This window comes from Salvelinus fontinalis, chromosome 10 (assembly GCF_029448725.1).
Source record: "Salvelinus fontinalis isolate EN_2023a chromosome 10, ASM2944872v1, whole genome shotgun sequence".
Taxonomy (NCBI): Eukaryota; Metazoa; Chordata; class Actinopteri; order Salmoniformes; family Salmonidae; genus Salvelinus; species Salvelinus fontinalis.
The window spans coordinates 12,094,707-12,114,584 of NC_074674.1; the positions used below are offsets into that span (position 1 = coordinate 12,094,707).

General features: G+C 43.6%; 1 protein-coding gene across 1 annotated transcript; it reads right to left on the reverse strand.

Moving 5' to 3' along the window:
- Window positions 1–248: 248 nt before the first annotated feature.
- On the reverse strand, window positions 249–19,346 carry LOC129863632 (TBC1 domain family member 13-like). Its single transcript, XM_055935756.1, has 12 exons — window positions 19,240–19,346; window positions 16,739–16,812; window positions 16,608–16,648; window positions 12,313–12,374; window positions 11,498–11,597; window positions 11,244–11,326; window positions 10,830–10,989; window positions 9,802–10,012; window positions 8,071–8,234; window positions 7,616–7,776; window positions 7,312–7,369; window positions 249–7,200 (listed from the first exon to the last, which is right to left on the reverse strand). Exons 1-12 carry the CDS (start codon window positions 19,260–19,262, stop codon window positions 7,135–7,137), a joined length of 1,203 nt encoding a protein of 400 aa, XP_055791731.1. The 5' UTR covers window positions 19,263–19,346; the 3' UTR covers window positions 249–7,134.
- Window positions 19,347–19,878: the final 532 nt, after the last annotated feature.

The window sequence follows — 19,878 nt, forward strand, 5'->3', positions numbered from 1 at the left end:
CTGTTTAAAGGCACAGTCAATTTAGTGTATGGTAACTTCTGACCCACTGGAATTGGAAAAATACTTGTGTCGTGGACAAAGTAGATGTCCTAACCGACTTGCCAAAACTATAGTTTGTTAACAAGAAATTTGTGGAGTCATTGAAAAACAAGATTTAATGACTCCAACTTATGTGTATGTAAACTTCCGACTTCAACTGTATGTATGTATGTATGTATGTATGTATGTCACAGTGAAAATGTCAGGTACACCTCACAAATATTTTATTTAATAAACCGTAAATTCAATATTTATTGTGCATTTGCAAACACTGTAAAAACATGTATAGAATTTCCACACCCATACAAAAATGTATAATCATGCAAGAAATTTTTGGGAGAAATGTCTTACAGACACACAAAAGAACAAACACTTGTTATCAGGGGTGGAAGCTTCTGATCCCTGGTTGAAAAAGCTACTTCAGTTTACGACATCCCTTCATCCAATGATGTCCAAGGCTCATATTTATAACATGGCAGCAATAAAAATAATTCTTAGAAAGAGACAGAGTAAAGCTTGGTGATAAGTAACCAGAGACGCTGGTGTTTTCCACCACACAAATACAAAACAAGTTAGACAATCAAGAAGAACGTATTTATATGCTAGACATTCATTCCGACTCACTTTCTCACTCAACCTACCCGCCTCCTTAAAAAAAAGAAAAAAAAAGAAGACTAAAAATCATTCTCTTGCACTTTTTGTTCAGGCACATGTGAGATGAGCAACAACAAAAAAAGAAGCAACAAATAAGTACTGCTACAAGTTTACAAGAGCCTGCATGCGTTTTTGAATTGAGTGAATTGAAATTCATGGTTTTGTCCTTTCAGCTCTGTGAACACAGACGAGGTAGGAGATAAGGACAGAAAAGGAATAATGCTGAACCAAACATAATGACTGTTGACTTTCTTTGCCCTTCAATAAATTCCTCTACAACAATTTGAGGGTCTTAAACCACTTCCTTTGTTCACTTGCTTCCTTTATCTCATTTCCTTCATGTACGCTGATCTGAGGACTTCTCAGAAGAAACAATATTGTGGAAACCTATCCGGTCTGTTCACCGACCAGGATAAGGAAAAAAGACATTACATGGCAAGGAAGGGATTCAACTCAGCCAATCCCTCCAGTTCGCCAGAGAAAATGCAGCTGGGATTAAGTCTCCCTTAGCTAAGAGCACTTCAAGCACAAATGATCAATCTAAACATGACGTCCCTCTCTTCGCCAGTCTCTCCAATTTCACTAGCTATTAAACGGAAGGGATGGGAGGAAGGCGTTTGTACAGAAACATTGGTTGTGCCAGGCAAGTAGACACATGCCACAATGCCATGCTGCTATCCACCATGGTCACCAACTAACCACAATGCACTCTGATAAATCTTGTTGTTGGGTGAGAGGAGTGGCCATTTTGTGTCAGTCAACCAATCAGAATGATCATGACTGTAAACAAAAATAAAAGGTTGCCACGGTTTTTCACTGGACACCCTTTTGACTGGTGGCGCTTCTCTTATGTAAAGGATTTTAAAGTTAGCAGGAGAGCAGCTGAACTTTCTGACTGGTCAGTTGTCTGAAAATGGGCCATAATGTCATGATGCCCATTACCAAGAACCAGATGGACAAAGTTCACATGGCTTTTTTAAAATAATTTTTATTGTGAGAGCAAATTACTCCCAAAAACCAAAACCAACTTTGAAAATGGTTGAACTACTAGTGTTCTGCTTTTCCTAACCCACTTTTCTGCTATTCTTATACTTTGTATCGACTATGCATACTCTCCCTCTCTAGCCCTGTTATTCCACAATTATAGGAGCTTTTTGCCACATATAGGCTATACTGGCTCCCATCAAATGGTTGGCAGAGATGAGAGACCAGAAGCCGCGAGCTGCCTTTTGAAACAGTCTCCATATTGCTGTAAAACAGATTTTGTTTGAAGTCCAGAAAGGCGAGAGCCAAGGGAATGATGAAAGAAGGGGAAAAAAAAGGAAAACAAATAAATCACAATTGAGCAAGACAAGAATGAGAAAAAGATGGAGAACGATAAATCATTACTCGTTGACAACAGACGTTTGTGAATTACAGGAAGATGAGACTATCCTTCTTTGTCATTGGTGAATCTCCAAGGGGGAATGTATCACTGTTTATATACACAACACATTCAGAAAGTATGCACAGCCCTTTACTTTGTCAACCTTGTTTTGCTTGACAGCCTGAATTTAAAACAGATTACATTTAGATTTTGTGTCACTGATCCACACAAAATGAAAAGCTGAAATGTCTTGAGTCAATAGGTATTCAACCCCTTTGTTACAGCAAGCCTAAATAAGTCAGGAGTAAATGTGTGCTTAACAAATCACATAATAAGTAGCATGGACTCACTGTGTGCAATAACAGTGGTTAACATAATTTTTGAGTGACTACCTAATTTCTGTACCCCACACATACAATTAATTGCAAGGCCCCTCAAATCGAGTAGTTCATTTCAAGCACACACTCAACCACAAAGACCGGGGAGGTTTTTCAGTGCCTCGCAAAACTGGGCTCCAATTGACATAAAAAATCTAAATAAATAACCAGATGCTGAATTTCCCTTTAAGCATGGTGAAGTTATTAAGCTTTGGATGGTGTATCAATACACCCAGTCAATACAAAGATACAGGCGTCCTTCCTAGCTCAGTTGCCGGAGAGGAAGGAAACTGCTCAGGGATTTCACCATGAGGCCAATGGGGATTTTAAAACAGTTACAGAATGTAATGGCTGTGATAGGAGAAAACAGAGGATGGATCAACAACATTGTAGTTACTCCACAATACTAACCAAAATGACAGAGTGAAAATAAGGAAGCCTGTACAGAATAAAAATATCCCAAAACATGTATCTTGTTTGCAACAAGGCACTTAAGTAATGCTGCAATAAATATGGTAAAGAAATTCACTTTTTGTTCTGAATACAAAGAGTAATGTTTGGGGAAAATCCAACACAACACTGAAAGCCACTCTCAGCAAAGGGGAAGCCAACTCCATATTAATACCCATGATTTTGGAATGAGATGTTCGACGACCAGGTGTCCACATACTTTTGGTCATGTAGTGTAGTATCCCTTAGTACCTCACTTTAGTACAATACTGCTACATTGAATTATAGTTAGTCACAGACTGTTAATTTGGACCAATTCCTGCCTAGGGGATTTGTCAGTTGGAGGATACCATCTTGCCAATGAAATAGTGTTAGAATGTATAGTGCCATCGGAAAGTATTCAAATCCCTTGACTTTTTCCACATCTTGTGACGTTACAGCCTTATTCTAAAAATGGATTAAATAAAAATAAATCCTCAGCAATCTACACACAATACCCCATAATGACAAAGTCTAAAACAGGTTTAGAATTTTTTGCAAATTTATTAAAAATAAAAAAACTAATACATTATTTACTTAATAATTCAGCCACTTCGCTATGAGACTTGAAATCCTGTTTCTATTGATCATCCTTGAGATGTTTCTACAACTTGATTGGAGTCCACCTGTGGTAAATTCAATTGATTGGATATGATTTGAAAAGGCACACACCTGTGGTCCCACAGTTGACAGTGAATGTCAGAGCAAAAGCCAAGCCATGAGGTCGAAAGAATTGTCCACAGAGCTCTGAGACAGGATTGTGTCGAGGCACTGATCTAGGGAAGGGTACCAAAAAAATGTCTGCAGCATTGAAGGTCCCCAAGAACACAGTGACTTCCATCATTCTTAAAACGGAAGAAGTTTGACCACCAAGACTCTTCCTAGAGCTGTCCGCCCGGCCAAACTGAGCAATCGGGGGAGAAGGGACTTGGACAGGGAGATAACCAAGAACCCGATGGTCACTCTGACAGAGGTCTAGAGTTCCTCTCTGGAGATGGGATAACCTTCCAGAAGGACAACCATCTCTGCAGCACTCCACCAATCAGGCCTTTATGGTAGAGCTTTGTGGGCTATACTCGGCCTTGTCTCAGAATGGTAAGTTGGTGGTTGAAGATATCCCTCTAGTGGCGTGGGGGCTGTGCTTTGGCAAAGTGGGTGGGGTTATATCCTGCCTGTTTGGCCCTGTCCGGGGGTATCATCAGATGGGGCCACAGTATCTCCTGACCCCTCCTGTCTCAGCCTCCAGTATTTATGCTGCAGTAGTTTGTGTGTCGGGATGCTAGGGTCAGTCTGTTATATCTGGAGTACTTCTCCTGTCTTATCCGGTGTCCTGTGTGAATTTAAGTATGTTCTCTCTAATTCTCTCTCTCTCTCGGAGGACCTGAGCCCTCGGACCATGCCTCAGGACTACCTGGCATGATAACTCCTTGCTGTCCCCAGTACACCTGGCCGTGCTGCTGCTCCAGTTTCAACTGTTCTCCCTGCGGCTATGGAACCCTGACCTGTTCACCGGAGGTGCTACCTGTCCCAGACCTGCTGTTTTCAACTCTCTAGAGACAGCAGGAGCAGTATAGATACTCTCAATGATCGGCTATGAAAAGCCAACTGACATTTACTCCTGAGGTTCTGACTTGTTGCACCCTCGACAACTACTGTGAATATTATTATTTGACCATGCTGGTCATTTATGAACATCTCGGCCATGTTCTGTTATAATCTCCACCCGGCACAGCCAGAAGAGGACTGGCCACACCTCATAGCCTGGTTCCTCTCTAAGTTTCTTCCTAGGTTTTGGCCTTTCTAGGGAGTTTTTCCTAGCCACCGTGCTTCTACACCTGCATTACTTGCTGTTTGGGGTTTTACGCTGGGTTTCTGTACAGCACTTCGAGATATCAGCTGATGTAAGAAGGGCTATATAAATAAATTGTATTATATTTGATAGAGCGGCCAGAGGGAAGCCACTTAGTAAAAGGCACAACAGCCTGCTTGGAGTTTACCAAAAGGCACCTAAAGACTCTCAGAAACAAGATTCTCTGGTCTGATGAAACCAAGACTGAACTCTTTGCCAAGCATCACATCTGGAGGAAACCTGGCATCATCCCTACGGTGAAGCATGGTAGTGAGCATGGTAGTGGCAGCATAATGCTGTGGGGATGTTTTTCAGCAGCAGGGACCGACTAGTCAGGATCGAGGCAAAGATGAACGGTGCAAAGTACAGAGAGATCCTTGATGAAAACCTGCTCCAGAGCGCTCAGCACCTCAGACTGGGCTGAACGTTCACCTTCCATCAGGACAATGACCCTAATCACACAGCCAAGACGAGGCAGTAGTGGCTTAGGGACAAGTCTCTGAATGTCCTTGAGTGGCCCAGCCAGAGGCCGGACTTGAACCCGATCGAACATCTCTGGAGAGACCTGAAAATAGCTATGCAGCAACGCTCCCCATCCAATCTGACAGAGCCTGAGAGGATCTGCAGAGAAGAATGTGAGAAACTCCCCAAATACATGTGTGCCAAGCTTGTAGCATCATACCCAAGAAGAGAAGGCTGTAATCACTGCCAAAGGTGCTTCAACAAAGTACTGAGAAAAGGATCTGAATAGTTATGTAAATGTGATTAAATACATGTATTTGCAAACATTTCTAAAACCCTGTTTTTGCTTTGTCATTATGGGGTATTGTGTGTAGATTGAGGAAAAAAAACATTTAATCAATTTTAGAATAAGGTTTGAATGTAACAAAATGTGGAAAAAGTTAAGGGGTCTGAATACTTTCCGAATGTACTGTAGACCGAAATGGATGGCGATACTAGAGAGTGCCAATAAAACTGAAACGCAAACAGTAAAAAGGTAACTGTTTCATGAGCTGTATCATTGTCACAATAATGATTCAATTGTCATTACAAAGCAAGCCATTCTCTGTGTACTTAACGAAGTATCACATTATTATCTAGGTCCTACGGTTTGAAAAGGTACATTTCAATGGTGCAGTAACTTTGTGGTAACTGTTAGCGTTTTGAGATAAAAAACAGTAACACATTAAATGTTAGTGATTTTCAGTTGTCAACTCTGTTATCTGTCAATTCCATTATCTGAATACAGAAACGTTATCATAGCATTTTAATGTCATTAATTATACATATTTAATTATTATTATCAAATAATTTGTTCTCTCTAATTATCCAACCGTATGCAGAGCAAAATGTGTTATTCCTCACTTAACATGTCATTAATGTTCCATTTATTATGCCTTACATGTGAACCACTATTTTAATGCGACCAGAAATGACTAAAAATATATTAAGAAATTACTCAAAATATATTAAAAACTTGAATGCCCAATTTAATCTGACTGTTTTGTTTGCAAAGTAATGCCCTTACAATAAAATAGACCATCATCATCATCATATCAATTTCCCCCTAAGGCTAGATTTAAGACAATCAAAGGGTTAATTTAGCATTTCCTTCCTGCCTGTTGCTTCATTCGCTTTTGGGCTAACGTATAAGCATGCACTTAGGGTTAGTGAGTAAGGTACAGGTTTCACACCCCATTCATTTGATACCAACATTCGCAAACATACATTAATATTGGAAGTTCAAGAGAGAGGACACAACTGGCTGGCTTTAAACTGGCCAGACTGAGTTTAACTGAAAACAAACAGAGAGGACCTTCACGTTTCAATTGCCCATTACCAAAGCCATACGATCATAGTAACAATCTATACTTAATTTTTGTTGTGGTTAGATTTTACACGGTAGTATTATATTACGTCTTTCGTACGAGCGCCACAATAAAAAAGAACCATGTTCACATGTAAAAAATAAACAAACTGAAAAAAAAACAACCTTAGTTTGAAAATAACCTAGGAGTGTTATAATAGCACTGACAAACTTTATAATGACGCTGTTGTATGGGTAACTGGTTTCTCTGCTTCATATATGTAGATTGTCATTTTTTCAAGTGTTCAGTGCAAAAATAAATAGCTTGAGCCCACACACCCTCTCTGAGAGAGTGGAAATACTGTCGGGCTGTGAGAGTGAGACAAGAAGTCTAAGTATCGAGTTTGGTTGCTTTGACCAACCGTGCAGCACCCCGGCACCAGATGGCTTCCTCTCCCTCCCAGGGTGCAATGGGGCCTTGTTGTCACCTAGGGTTACCAGTTTCAATGGTGCATCCCCCAAATCCAGGAGAGGGAGATAGGGGGAGGGGTGGCTATGAGCCACCCTGAAGCTCCTTGGCCTTGGCCAGGATGGTGTGGACATCTGAGATGGGGTAGTCCTGAAGAAGAACATGGACAATCAGTCAAATGTCAAATAAAACCTCCGTAGTTGCCCAAGCATGACCTATATTGGCCCCACTATTTGGATAGACCCTTTTAGATGATCTTACCTGCAGCAGTCTCATGTTGACCGTGAAGTCTCCTGCCAGCAACTGATCTCGAATCAGTCTGAAACCACACAGGACAAGCATGCCAATCAGAACAGAAATAACAAACATAACACATTATACGGTAAGATCAAATTCCTATCCAAATCCATCCAAATTCAAGTCAATTCAGGAATTGCATTGCATTCCTTAAAAAAAAAATCAACAGACTTGGGGAATTGGGTATGGGGTCAATCTGGGGTTATGGACGCGGGTTTGTCCAGGGGGTAGTGGTTCATTGCTGGGCAGGACAGAAGGGGGAACTCACACGAGCATGGCGCAGCAGACCAGGATGAGGAAGTCGAAGCGGTCCTGGTCGGAGAAGAGCGTGTCCCAGATGCGGATGACGTCGGGCAGGAGGAACTCCTGGGACAGCAGCAGGGTCAGCCAGCGGAAGGTGAAGTACTGCGGCTTGATGTTCTGCTCCTGCTGTTAGAGAGAAGGGCGGGAGGGAGGGAAAGAGGTTGAACAATTTAACTAGCCCCCATCATTACTACAAACAAAATATTAGCCCACTAAATTAAGTCATTTAACTAAATCCAACACACTTTTTGTAATTACATGAAAATAAATGTATGCACCTGTCACCTTTTGCAAAATCTACCCCCCTCCCCTGTCCATACGAACTTGTATCCTTTCAGAGCCATGAAGGGGAGTCAACAAGGGCCTAGGGAAAGGGCCTAGGGATGGTTTTGGGACTGGGCCCAGGAGGCCTTTGCTCACCAGTTTCATATAGAGGTCCATGTCCTTCTCTTTGAGCATGGAGTAGACGCTCTCCATCTTGTAGGTGATGCCGCACTGCGAGTCGTCCAGGCTCTTGATGAACATGTCCCGGTTCTCTGACATCAGGTTGGTGAAGCAGAAGAAGGTGTCTGCCTCGGCGTGCTCTGATTGGTTGGACAGGCAAATCAAATCAGTCGATCAATCATGCCCTACCTAGTGTCAATTGTGTCTGACTGTTCAACGACTGCCAGTCAATCAAATATATTATAGACAGTAACCATGTTTCCAACAACAGTTTTTATGCAACTAAAGTCATACCATATCAAAACAAATCAAGACAGCTGTGATGGAAAAATGGAAATCAAAAATGTCAGGCCTCCTGAGTGGCGTAGTGGTCTAAGGCACTGCATCGCAGTGCTAGCTGTGCCACTAGAGATCCTGGTTAGAGTCCAGGCTATGTCACAGCCGGCCGCGACCGGGATACCCATGGGGCGGTGCACAATTGGCCCAGTGTCGTCCGGGTAAGGGGAGGGTTTGGCAGGCAGGGATGTTTTTGTTCCATCATGCACTAGCGACTCCTGTGGCGGGCCGGGTGCAATCCACGCTGACACGGTCGCCAGGTGTACGGTGTTTCTTACGACACATTGGTGCGGCTGGCTTCCGGGTTAAGCGGGCGCTGTGTCAAGAAGCAGTGCGGCTTGGCTGGGTTTCGGAGGAAGCGCGGCTCTCGACCTTCGCCTCTCCCGAGTCAGTATGGGAGTTGTAGCGATGGGACAAGACTGTAACTACCAATTGGATACCACGAAATTGGGGAGAAAAAGTGGATCAAAATTTGTTCGTTCGACATTGTGGGATCTTTTTGTGTCTGTAAAATGAATTATGGGGTGAAAACGATTTCTTGTGCAATTGTTGATAGAATAATTATCATGTCGAGGTAGATTTGCAGTCACGCGATGCTACGTTGTGTGGTGGTCCGACTACGACTTGAAAAAGCATGCAGTTTATTAGGCTAAAGTACACAGTGATGAGCTTGATGCTCATTTCCAATAAGTATCCTGGGTCTTAATTTGTATGTTAGTGACATGATGATCGGTGATTAGCATCCAATTAACAAATAAGAATGATCTTGATCTTATCCATCTCATCCTACATCCTAACCTGTCCACTTTGTCAGTGAACTGTTGTCTAGAGAGAAGACTCGGAAAGTTTGCCATTTATTTGCCAACAGTTTGTGATAAAACCATAGATAGAGTGGAAAATGCAATGGAAACATACTGAACTTACTTTAATTTTTATTTGTTGCATGAGAACTTTAGAGCAAAAGTGGTTTTTATGTGCATTACGTCATCACGCATAGCCTTTTGAATAATATTTGCATGAAAATCTGTCGCAAATTGGACTGAAATCTAGCTAGTAAAATACTTCTTTAGAGGTGGCACAATAAATATCTGTAGATATTGCATATGAAATGTTGGCCATCCCTCACTTGTCCTGTAGGTGGCAGTGCTGACTCAGCCTGATCCATTCCATCACAGAACATTATCATTCGCATGCAGAAACCAGTGGAATGGGGCTAAAATAGGGAAGTAGCAGCAGGCAGCAGCAGATTGGGCTGATGTTTGCATTTAATACAATAGGAATTTATTTGTCCATCTGCACTAGAGACGAAAATGTGCCTTCTGCTATGCTCCCAAAACACACACGCACACACTCATCCTCTCCTGCACCCACCTTTCCACTCGTTGTTGGGGTCCGTGGCAAAGGTGTAGTAGATAGGGCCCACCACCTCGTTCATGCCCTGCACGTAGGCGATTCCCGGGTTGAGCTTGGCATAGATGAACAGGATTCGCTCCACCACCTCCCAGTGTGCCTCGCAGCCGCTGGGCAGCACCTCGTACTCGTTGGACGGGTACAGGTTAAGGGCCTTGCCCGGGGAGCTCACCTGGAGATGGGGAGGGGAAAACAGAGGAAAGAATTAGGACCGGATGAGAAACAAGTCCTGTTTCTGAAAGGATTGGATTAGGTATACACAATATGGCCAAATTTCTACCACGCCTATCAGAGGGTAACCTTGCGTAGCAGGAGTAAAATAAATGCCTGAAACTAGAAAAAAAAAAAAAACTGTTGGGGGAGGTTCTCTTCTGCACTGTTCAACCAATCCAGTAAATGTAGAGGAGTTAAGAGGGAGTGTCGCTTTGTTAACGTCCAAAAGCGGATGTCACGTCACAGGCTCTTTCCCTGAAAACCGGAATATCCGGTTGTTGGGGACTCAGCAGAGGCTAATCAGAGGGCAACGTGGATCTACTACCATTATTGCTTAGGGTGACAAAACAGATTTAAGCCACTCGTGAGAGTTCTTTAAACAGTTGAAGCATTACAGCTCTCGGCCATAGAAGACCATTGGAGGGGCATCCAGTCAATTGGTACGGGATGGAAATGGACACAAACTGAAAACACCCATAAGTAAAATAAAGGTTATCGACCCACCATCGTCAAGCCAATACACTCACCTGGACCTTGCAGTACACACGCACCACTGCGTGCACATCATGACTGCATTGCTTAAAGCAGGAGAAGGGAGATTGAACATAACACAGGGTGGTAGAGTCAGCCCATCGGAATAGTGTTTCCCCTAGCATTACCAAAACAAGGTCACCCTGCAGCCTCCGGAAGTGGAGGCGTTAACATTGACAGAGCAATATGTCTGTTCATACACATGAGAAACAAAAAACGCACACGACTCTCCCCCTCTCACTCACATTGGTGACCCCGCTGCGGTTGCGGTCCACAGTTTGGGCCTTGAGGGTAGTCTGTTCCACACGGCGCCTGAGTGTCTCGTAGTCGTTCTGGGGATCCAGGATCAGCTGGCAGGGGTAGTCTGTGGGCCGCTGGAAGAACGCCATGTCGGGGTACAAGCGCCTGCCGTCATGAAATACACTAGTTAGTGTATTCCTATGTGGAACATAAGGCTTCCACGAGAGAGCCACTGCTTCCAGTCTTCTGCCTTTTTGGAGATGGTATTACATGACTGGGTACTGGAATACATTAAGACTTTAAATCACCAGTCAAGTTGCTCGCCCCTGCTCTGAAGGATGAGTGACTTAAATTACAAGGAGATGCACGTCAGTCAGCCAAAGAAGTACCTAGCTTGTTGCCCAGGCAGTCAGACCTACCGGACATCTTTATCAATCTGTAGCAGCACCTCGTTATCTCTGAAGTAGTTGTTCCACTTGCTGTCTGGGTTGGGGTTGAGAGGCTGCGAGAGCGAGAAAGATAGAAAGAGGGCATGAAAATGAATGTATGGGAGACTGATCTGCGAAAAATCACATATACACATTAGCTCAGAAAGTCCAGCAGTGTGTATCAGAGTAAGAAATGTTAATGTTTTGAGGGCAAAACAATTAGGGAGAGGAGAGGGGAAACTCACGTGGTCCTCCATAGTCACGTCCTCTCTGGAGAGGCCCAGGTTGGCCTTAGCGATGCCTGGCTGGATGATCATCTCCTTTAGGAACTGGGAATACACCTCCCTGTGGGCCACAAATAAATACAAATCATCTCTATGCCTGTGGGTAACCGCAAGAGACAGGGACCATCGGAGGTCTGAAACACTTAGTCGTTTCCTTTAAGGAGTTCAATTTGACTTGATTTTGACTTGGGGGGAAAAGTCCTCAAAGATACAGCCATGATATCATGGAGATACCAACATATTTCTTATACTGACTCAATTCTCTCTGTTTTACAGGAATTGACTAGGGGCTAGGCATTGTTTCTTGACAGGGCCAGTACAGGCACTTCAGGCATGATCAACCACAAACACTTGAAGTATTTGAAGTATTTGAATAATGTGAGGAGAGAGCCAATAGAAGCAGCAGACAAGCATGACTCATCATCACCATCATTGTTTCCCGGGCCGAGCAGACCTGATATAGCTGTCCGGTGTTGTGTTTTAGTGTGAGATTTTAATAGGTCGGGTTATGACTCAGCTGTTTGTCTAGAAACACTTGGTAAAATCTGAAGGATTCAAAAGTAAACTCCAGTGGGACAGGAGGGATATACTTGACTAAGAACCGGTTAGTTACCAAGGTATAATTCAGGCATAGATGGAAGGACACACTCAGTGACTAAGTCTTGAGCAGTAGATGTTTTCATGCACTTTATACACAGAGTACAAAACATGTCCATTAATCTCCTCCCGTTGATAAAGAATTGATGTCCACCAGCACTGTTGGGAGACATTTTTACCTCTGCTTTTTGAGGAAGGAGTCCCATATCATCTGGTCCAAAGGCAGGTAATTGAGCAGGACCTGGAAACATTGAAGCAAGTTATCAGAAATTTGAATCCCAACCATTCATTAGAACAGGCTTAAACTAAGACTAGAACTAAGGCTAATGCTACATACTGTAGATCACGTGTCAAACAAAAGGCCTGCAGGCTGAATCCGGCCCGTGACACGTTTCCATCCAGCCGTGCAATGATTTGGGTTGTCAATTCATTTTGGCCCGCCTCCATACCACCCCCGATGCACTGCATTGCAAACGTGCTGCACGCCAAAAGGCAGTGCATCGCCACAGACACACTCCTCCTCCCAGATCCACACACAAGCCAGTGCGCTGCATCATATCATCACTCATGGCACTGACCAAAAAAAGTTCTAAAATAAAGCATTCACACGTGGGGTACACCTTACTACTAAAGGACAATAGGACACACACACACACGTGTGTGTAAATGAGTCAACAGTTGAGTCAACTACTTTAGGAAATTACAGCCTGATGCACTCGCATCCGTGAATTCAATGTCAATTGAGCTACTTTCGTGTGTCCCGTTTACAGCGGGCAGCGGAGGGAAAGTGTACATAAACTGTACAGACACATGCCACAGTCCTAGGCTACTAAAATGTTGCAGTCTGGCTTCGGTTTTTAAAGCTTGACAATGACTTTCCAGAAAACTAAACTTGCAACACAACACCCATGCAAGGAGAAACATGTAGACCTATTACAGCCACATTTGAACAGTAGCCTAGACTCAATTACAAGAAGTCAATGTGCGGGGGTAAAGGTTAGTTAAGGTAATTTGTACATGTCGGTAGGGGTGAAGTGACTATGCATAGATAATAAACAGTGAGTAGCAGCAGTGTAATAAAAAAAGGGAGGGGGAGGGTGTAGTCTGGGTGGCCATCTGATTAATTGTTCAGCAGCCGTATGGCTTGGGGGTTGAAGCTGTTAAGGAGCCTTTTGGTCCTAGACTTGGCGTGCCGGTACTGCTTGCCGTGCGGGTGCAGAGAGAACAGTCTATGACTTGGTTGACTGGAGCCTTTGACAATTTTTTTTAGCCTTTCTCTGACACCGCCTAGTATAGAGTCCCTGGATGGCAGGAAGCTTGGCCCCAGTGATGTACTGGGCCGTAGACACAACCCTCTGTACCACCTTCCGGTCAGATGCTGATCAGTTGCCATACCAGGCGGTAATACAACCGGTCAGGATGCTTTCGATGGAGCAGGATGCTTCGATAGAACTTTTTAAGGATCTGGGGACCATTGCCAAATATTTTCAGTCTCCTGAGGGGGAAAAGGTGTTGTCGTGCCCTCTACACAACTGTCTTGGTGTGTTTGGACCATGATAGTTTGTTGGTGATGTGTAATCCAAAGAACTTGAAACTCTCGACCCATTCCACTTGAGTCCTGTAGATGTTAATGGCGGCATGTACGGCCCTCCTTTTCTTATAGTCCACAATCAGCTTGCTCACATTGAGAGAGCGGTTGTTGTCCTGGCACCACACTGCCAGGTCTCCGACCTCCTCCCTGTAAGCTGTGTCATCGTTGTCGGTGATCTGGCCTATGACTGCTGTGTCGTCAGCAAACTTAATGATTTGAATTTGGCCACGCAGTCGTGGGTGAACAGGGAGTACAGGCGGGGACTAAGCACACACCCGAGGGGCCCCAGTGTTGAGGATCAGCGTGGCAGATGTGTTATTGCCTACCCTTACCACCTGGGGGAGGCCCCTCGGCAAGTCCAGGATCCAGTTGCAGAGGGAGGTGTTTAGTCCCAGGGTCCTTAGCATAGTGATGAGCTTTTTGGGCACTATGGTGTTGAACGCTGAGCTGTAGTCAACGAACAGCATTCTCACATAGGTGTTCCTTTTGTCCAGGTGGGAAAAGGCTGTGTGGAGTGCAATTGAGACATCTGTGGATCTGTTGGGGTGGTATGCGAATTGGAGTGGGTCTAGGGTTTCTGGCATGATGGTGTTGATATGGGCCATGACAAGCCTTTCAAACAACTTCATGGCTACCGAGGTGAGTGCTACGGGGCGGTAATCATTTAGGCAGGTTACAGTCGCTATTTTGGGCACCTGGGACTATGGTGGTCTGTTTGAAACGTAGGTATTACAGACTCAGCCAGGGAGAGGTTGAAAATGTCAGTGAAGACACTTGCCAGTTGGTCCGCGCATGCTTTGAGTACACGTCCTGGTAATCCGTCTGGCCCCGCGAGATTTGTGAATGTTGACCTGTTTAAAGGTCTTGCTCACATTGGCTACGGAGAGCGTGACCACACAGTCGTCCGGAACAGCTGATGCTCTCATGCATGCTTCAGTGTTGCTTGCCTCAAAGCGAGCATGAAAGGCATTTAGCTCGTCTGGTGGGCTCGCGTCACTGGGCAGCTCGCAGCTGGGTTTCCCTTTGTAGTCCGTAATAGTTTAAGCCCTGCCACGTCCGACGACTGTCAGAGCCGCTGTAGCAGGATTCAATCTTAGTCCTGTATTGATGCTTTGCCTGTTTGATGGTTTGTTTGAGGGCATAGCCGGATTTCTTATAAGCGCCCGGATTAGTGTCCCGCTCCTTGAAAGCAGCAGCTCTACCCTTTAGCTATGGATGTTGCCTGTAATCCATGGCTTCTGGTTGGGAAATGTACGTACGGTTACTGTGAGGACGACATTGTCGATGCACTTATTGATGAAGCCGGCGCCTGAGGTGGTATACTCCTTAATGCCATTGGATGAATCCCGGAACTTATTCCAGTCTGTTCTAACAAAACAGTCCTGTAGCGTAGCATCTGCGTTAATCGGGATGGCCGATTAATTAGAGCCGATTTCAAGTTTTCATAACAAATCGGTAAATCTGCATTTTTGGATGCCGATTACATTGCAATCCATGAGGAGACTGCGTGGCAGGCTGACCATCTGTTACAGGAGTGCAGTAAGGAGCCACGGTAAGTTGCTAGCTAGCATTAAACTTATCTTATCAAAAACAATCAATCTTAACATAATCACTAGTTAACTACACATGGTTGATGATATTACTAGTTTAACTAGCTTGTCCTGCATTGCATATAATGAATGCGGTGCCTGTTAATTTATCATCGAATCAGCCTACTTAGCCAAACGAGTGATGATTTAACAAAAGTGCATTCGTGAAAAAAAAGCACATTCGTTGCACCAATGTACCTAACCATTAACATCAATGTCTTTCTTAAAATCAATACACAAGTATATTTATTAAAACCTGCATATTTAGTTAAAATGTGGTCGAAGGAATTGTCCGTAGAGCTCCTAGACAGGATTGTATCGAGGCACAGATCTGGGGAAGGGTACCAACATTTTTCTGCAGCATTGAAGGTCCCCAAAAGACAGTGACCTCCATCATTCTTAAATGGAAGAAGTTTGGAATCACCAAGACTCTTCCTAGAGCTGGCCGCTCGGGGAGAAGGGCCTTGGTCAGGGAGGTGACCAAGTACCCAATGGTCACTCTGACAGAGATCCAAAGTTCCTCTGTGGAGATGGGAGAACCTTCCAAAAGGACAACCTTCTCCGCAGTACTCCACTAATCAGGCCTTTATGGTAGAGTGGCCAGACGAAAGCCACTCCTCAGTGAAAGGCACATGACAGCCTGCTTGGAGTTTGCCAAAAGGCACCTAAAGGACTCTCAGACCATGAGAAACAAGATTCTTTGGTCTGATGAAACCAAGATTGAACTTTTTGGGCTGAATGCCAAGCGTCACGTCGAAGAAACCTGGCGCCATCCCTACGGTGAAGCATGGTGGTGGCAGCATCCTGCTGTGGGGATGTTTTTCAGCGGCAGGGACTGCAAAGTACAGAGAGAGATCCTTGATGAAAACTTGCTCCAGAGCGCTCAGGATCTCAGATTGGGGCGAAGGTTCACCTTCCAACAGGACAACGACCCTAAGCACACAGCCAAGACTGAATGTCCTTGAGTGACCCAGCCAGAGCCAGGAGAAACTCCCCAAATTCAGGTGTGTCAAGCTTGTAGCATCTTACCCAATTAGACTCAAGGCTGTAATCACTTCCAATGGTGTTTCAATAAAGTACAGAGCAAAGGGTCTGAATACTTATGCAAATGCGATATCAGTTTTTTTGCTTTGTCATTATGGGGTATTGTATGTAGATTGCTGAAAAAATATTTCATCAATTTTAGAATAAGGCTGTAGCGTAACAAGATTTCACAAAAAATGTGAAAAAAAGTCAAGGGGTCTAAATACTTTCCGAATGCACTCTGTCTATTAAAAGAGCTGGAGCAACTCACTTTCCAGCAAAGTGCACGGATGCCGCCTTCAAACGGGATACCTGGAGAGAGATAGGAAACATGAAAATGTGTTCATAAAATATGGAAAAATTGAAAAAACATTTTATGGTGAAAGCAAAGTTCTTGCTTACCGCTGAAGCAAAGTTCCCGAAGCACCTTTAAGTCCAGCTTCTCTTCACTCAAGGCCACCTTGAAATCCTGGATCCTTCATTTGCACAAGAAAGGGAAAAATATAACACAACCTACTTTGAGATGTTAAGAGGCATATTGTTTGTTTGCATTCATCGTAGATGAAAAAAAAATTCTAAAGAAAGAGGAAGGTAACATTCCTATAATGCCTCATTCAGATTATTACACATGCAGCAGTATAGGAACTGGGTGTTCTGAGAGGGTAGACTAATATGTTTACTGTGACAACCACAAATAAAGGAGGAAAGGATCCAAAAGATTGCAAAACACATTATTTTGTGTCACAATCTACAAAGGGCTGCACAGCTCCATTTGTTTACCTTGTGCATTGACTGTGTGTGTGTGTGTGTGTGTGTGTGTGTGTGTGTGGGGGGGGGGGGGGGGGGGGGGGGGGGGGGGCGGGGGGGGGTCAAATCATGTGCCCAGAAAAGGAGGGGGGGGTGACCAAAATACCCTCCCCCTAACTTGGTACCTATAGCCATAGACCCCCATAGCAACATCGTCAAGTAGTTCAACTTCCACCCTAGACAACTGCTAAGTATACGGTCTTTGACGTTCTGATTTTACCAACACAACCTGCTCCAACTCTTCTTATGGTACAACATAACATATTCAATGGAGGTAATTGGTCAAAGTGGCCCTTTATTGTTTTGTAACACTGCTGAATGACTCATTCAAAAACGGCAGTACTGCCACTAGCCTATTCACTGAAACACCCTTCTTACAGCTGGACTGCATGGAGACAGTGACACCTATGTGCTCCCCATGATCAATGCGGGCTGTCCTGCTGTTCTGATCAGCTGACTCTCCAGCCAAATAACAGGACCCATTGATGTGGTGGTTAGGCTACATTACCACTACCAGGAAAAGCAGTATTGACTCTCCCAGAGGAACTAAAAATAGATCGGGCGGACTGATTGTGAACGATTTAGCCAAAAAAACTCAGAGGCCTAGTCTATACAGCAGACCGTAGGTTATAGGCTACAGCAGGTCTTATTGAAAGAAGTGTGTGTAGAACTGACAGGATTGGCTATTCAGCGATTCAACGTCAGAGAGTTGTGTCCATTCTTCATACACCATATCTGTGATATTCAGATTTTGTTCTAACCTACTGAACGGAACCAAATAAAAAGTTATTTGATTTCAATCTAGTATGCCTTTCTCCTGTAATAGCAATTTCTCTTTCCTATTCTCTTTCCTTGACTTCACCGGCAGCTACATCCTGTTTGTCATGGCTCTCTGGAAAACTGCAGATGATCAGCAAAGTTACTCGGCTTGGGGCTATTCAAAGGGAAAACAGTTCATCTGTTTTTTTCATCAAACACCAGTGCTCACGAGATACCAGCCCTGACCTCAGATCATTAACGAACACCAGGCAAAAGTGCTTTGCTGTCACAGTTAAACCATAACTTTGATTGCCCTTCATAACATTGGATTCAGTCTTTTCCTGGAACGAGAACGTCCACAAGCATGAGTGAATAGTAGCCTAAACGCCAGGGAAGCTTTATAATGAGTAACCTTCAGCTTCTTGCAACTAAGCCTTGCAGCAAAATTTCAGCCATCAAAGAAAATAGGTTACTGTAGTAGGCATTGGAACCGTTTTATTTACAAAGAGTCTGCATTTTCTTGGCTACTGTTTGATACTGCCATATAGCGGGAGTGTAAATATATTTAATACAAGTGAATTAGTGCGTCCTGCTTTGAACTGCCCTTGTCTCGCAATAATTTAAAAGGATGTCCTGTTAGTATGTCCATTGCATAGGCCAAATGTTATGCAATAGGCTATATAGTAACATTGCATCTTGAGTAGACTCGTTTGTACTTCTCCCTGTATTTGTGGCTTATAATTAACATGAAGTCAAATACAACGCACAGGTTTGACTGTCTCGTTTAAAAGGGTCTCAAGTTTGTTTTGATCAGTGAAGAATGTGTGCATGATGTTAGCAACCTTGCTTAGTTGCATAATTGTATTTGAGGAATTAGGTAGCTAGCACCAGTTCTGCATTTTCTCTTATTCCTTCCTCGTGTTTGCCACTACATCGTTCATTAAAATCTCGAATTAAATGCTCCTTTAGGGGGAGGACTGCTTGAGCCTATGAATGAGCTAGCTAGCTAGAGCAGATAGCTAGGAGAAAAACAAATCCATTCAAGCGGATTGGAATTTAAAAACATTGTCTGCAGTGTCGTACAGTACAATGAAGCTAACATTTTCCTCGATGTTGCTAGCAGATGATTTCCCATTTCCTCGAGACAACGCAACGGGCAGAGCTAGCTAGTTAACGTTAGCCTACGGGGCTTTCAGAGTCCACCACGTCATAATCCACGATCAATTACAGTGAACGCATCACATGACATTTACGATTGACAAACATAGCTATATCACATTTAATCGAAGGTGTTGTTATGGCCTACTTTCCATTTATACATCAAATCTACATCTCACCTGATTCTGTAAGAGCTAGACATGTTGGATGAATCCAAAACCAAGACCTGTGTGCCACAAGAAAAATACTCCGATGGTGAAATATCCGCAACGACACTTGGGAAAGATTACTTTGCTGTTTGTTTTCAGATCTCACCTGCCAATTTCATTAGAAAAAAAATCAGGTGTATTTCTCTTGCAATCAAACTTATAAAAGTTTGACTGAAAATATGAACATTAATATTTGAAAACCACTATTTCTGACTATTTCTCACTGTAAACTTCACCAGCACATCAGCATTTGGCAGCAAGGGATGATCTTACCAGTTAATGAAGTGGGTGATAAAAGGAAGGTGGTTCTATGGTGGACTGAAGAGTGCACTGCAGCTATTCAATAAAGAAATAGGGCTTACAGAGTGTTGCGTAGAAATATGACTCCTGAGAATCTACTTGATTTCCAAAGGAAGAGAGCTTTAGTACGTAGGGTCATTAAGTCTGTCAAGAGAAATGCATAGAGACAGTTCTGCTCTACAATAGGCAGGGGTACTGAGCTGGGGGATGTATGGTTTATGTTGAAGAAGATGACTGGAAGAAGCAAGTTCACTTGAATTCCAGTTTTGGTTGTGGATCAAAAAATGGCCGTAACTGATAAAGAAAAAT

What these genes read in the sequence shown, in the direction of transcription:
- LOC129863632 (XM_055935756.1), bottom strand. Translation starts at nt 19,262, where the DNA reads ATGTCTAGCTCTTACAGAATCAG. An exon ending in TCCTTCCTCAAAAAGCAGAG is followed by an intron (nt 11,598 to 12,312) that starts GTAAAAATGTCT and finishes TGTGGCCCACAG; the next exon opens with GGAGGTGTATTCCCAGTTCC. An exon ending in GTCTGCTGCGCCATGCTCGT is followed by an intron (nt 7,370 to 7,615) that starts GTGAGTTCCCCC and finishes GTGTGGTTTCAG; the next exon opens with ACTGATTCGAGATCAGTTGC.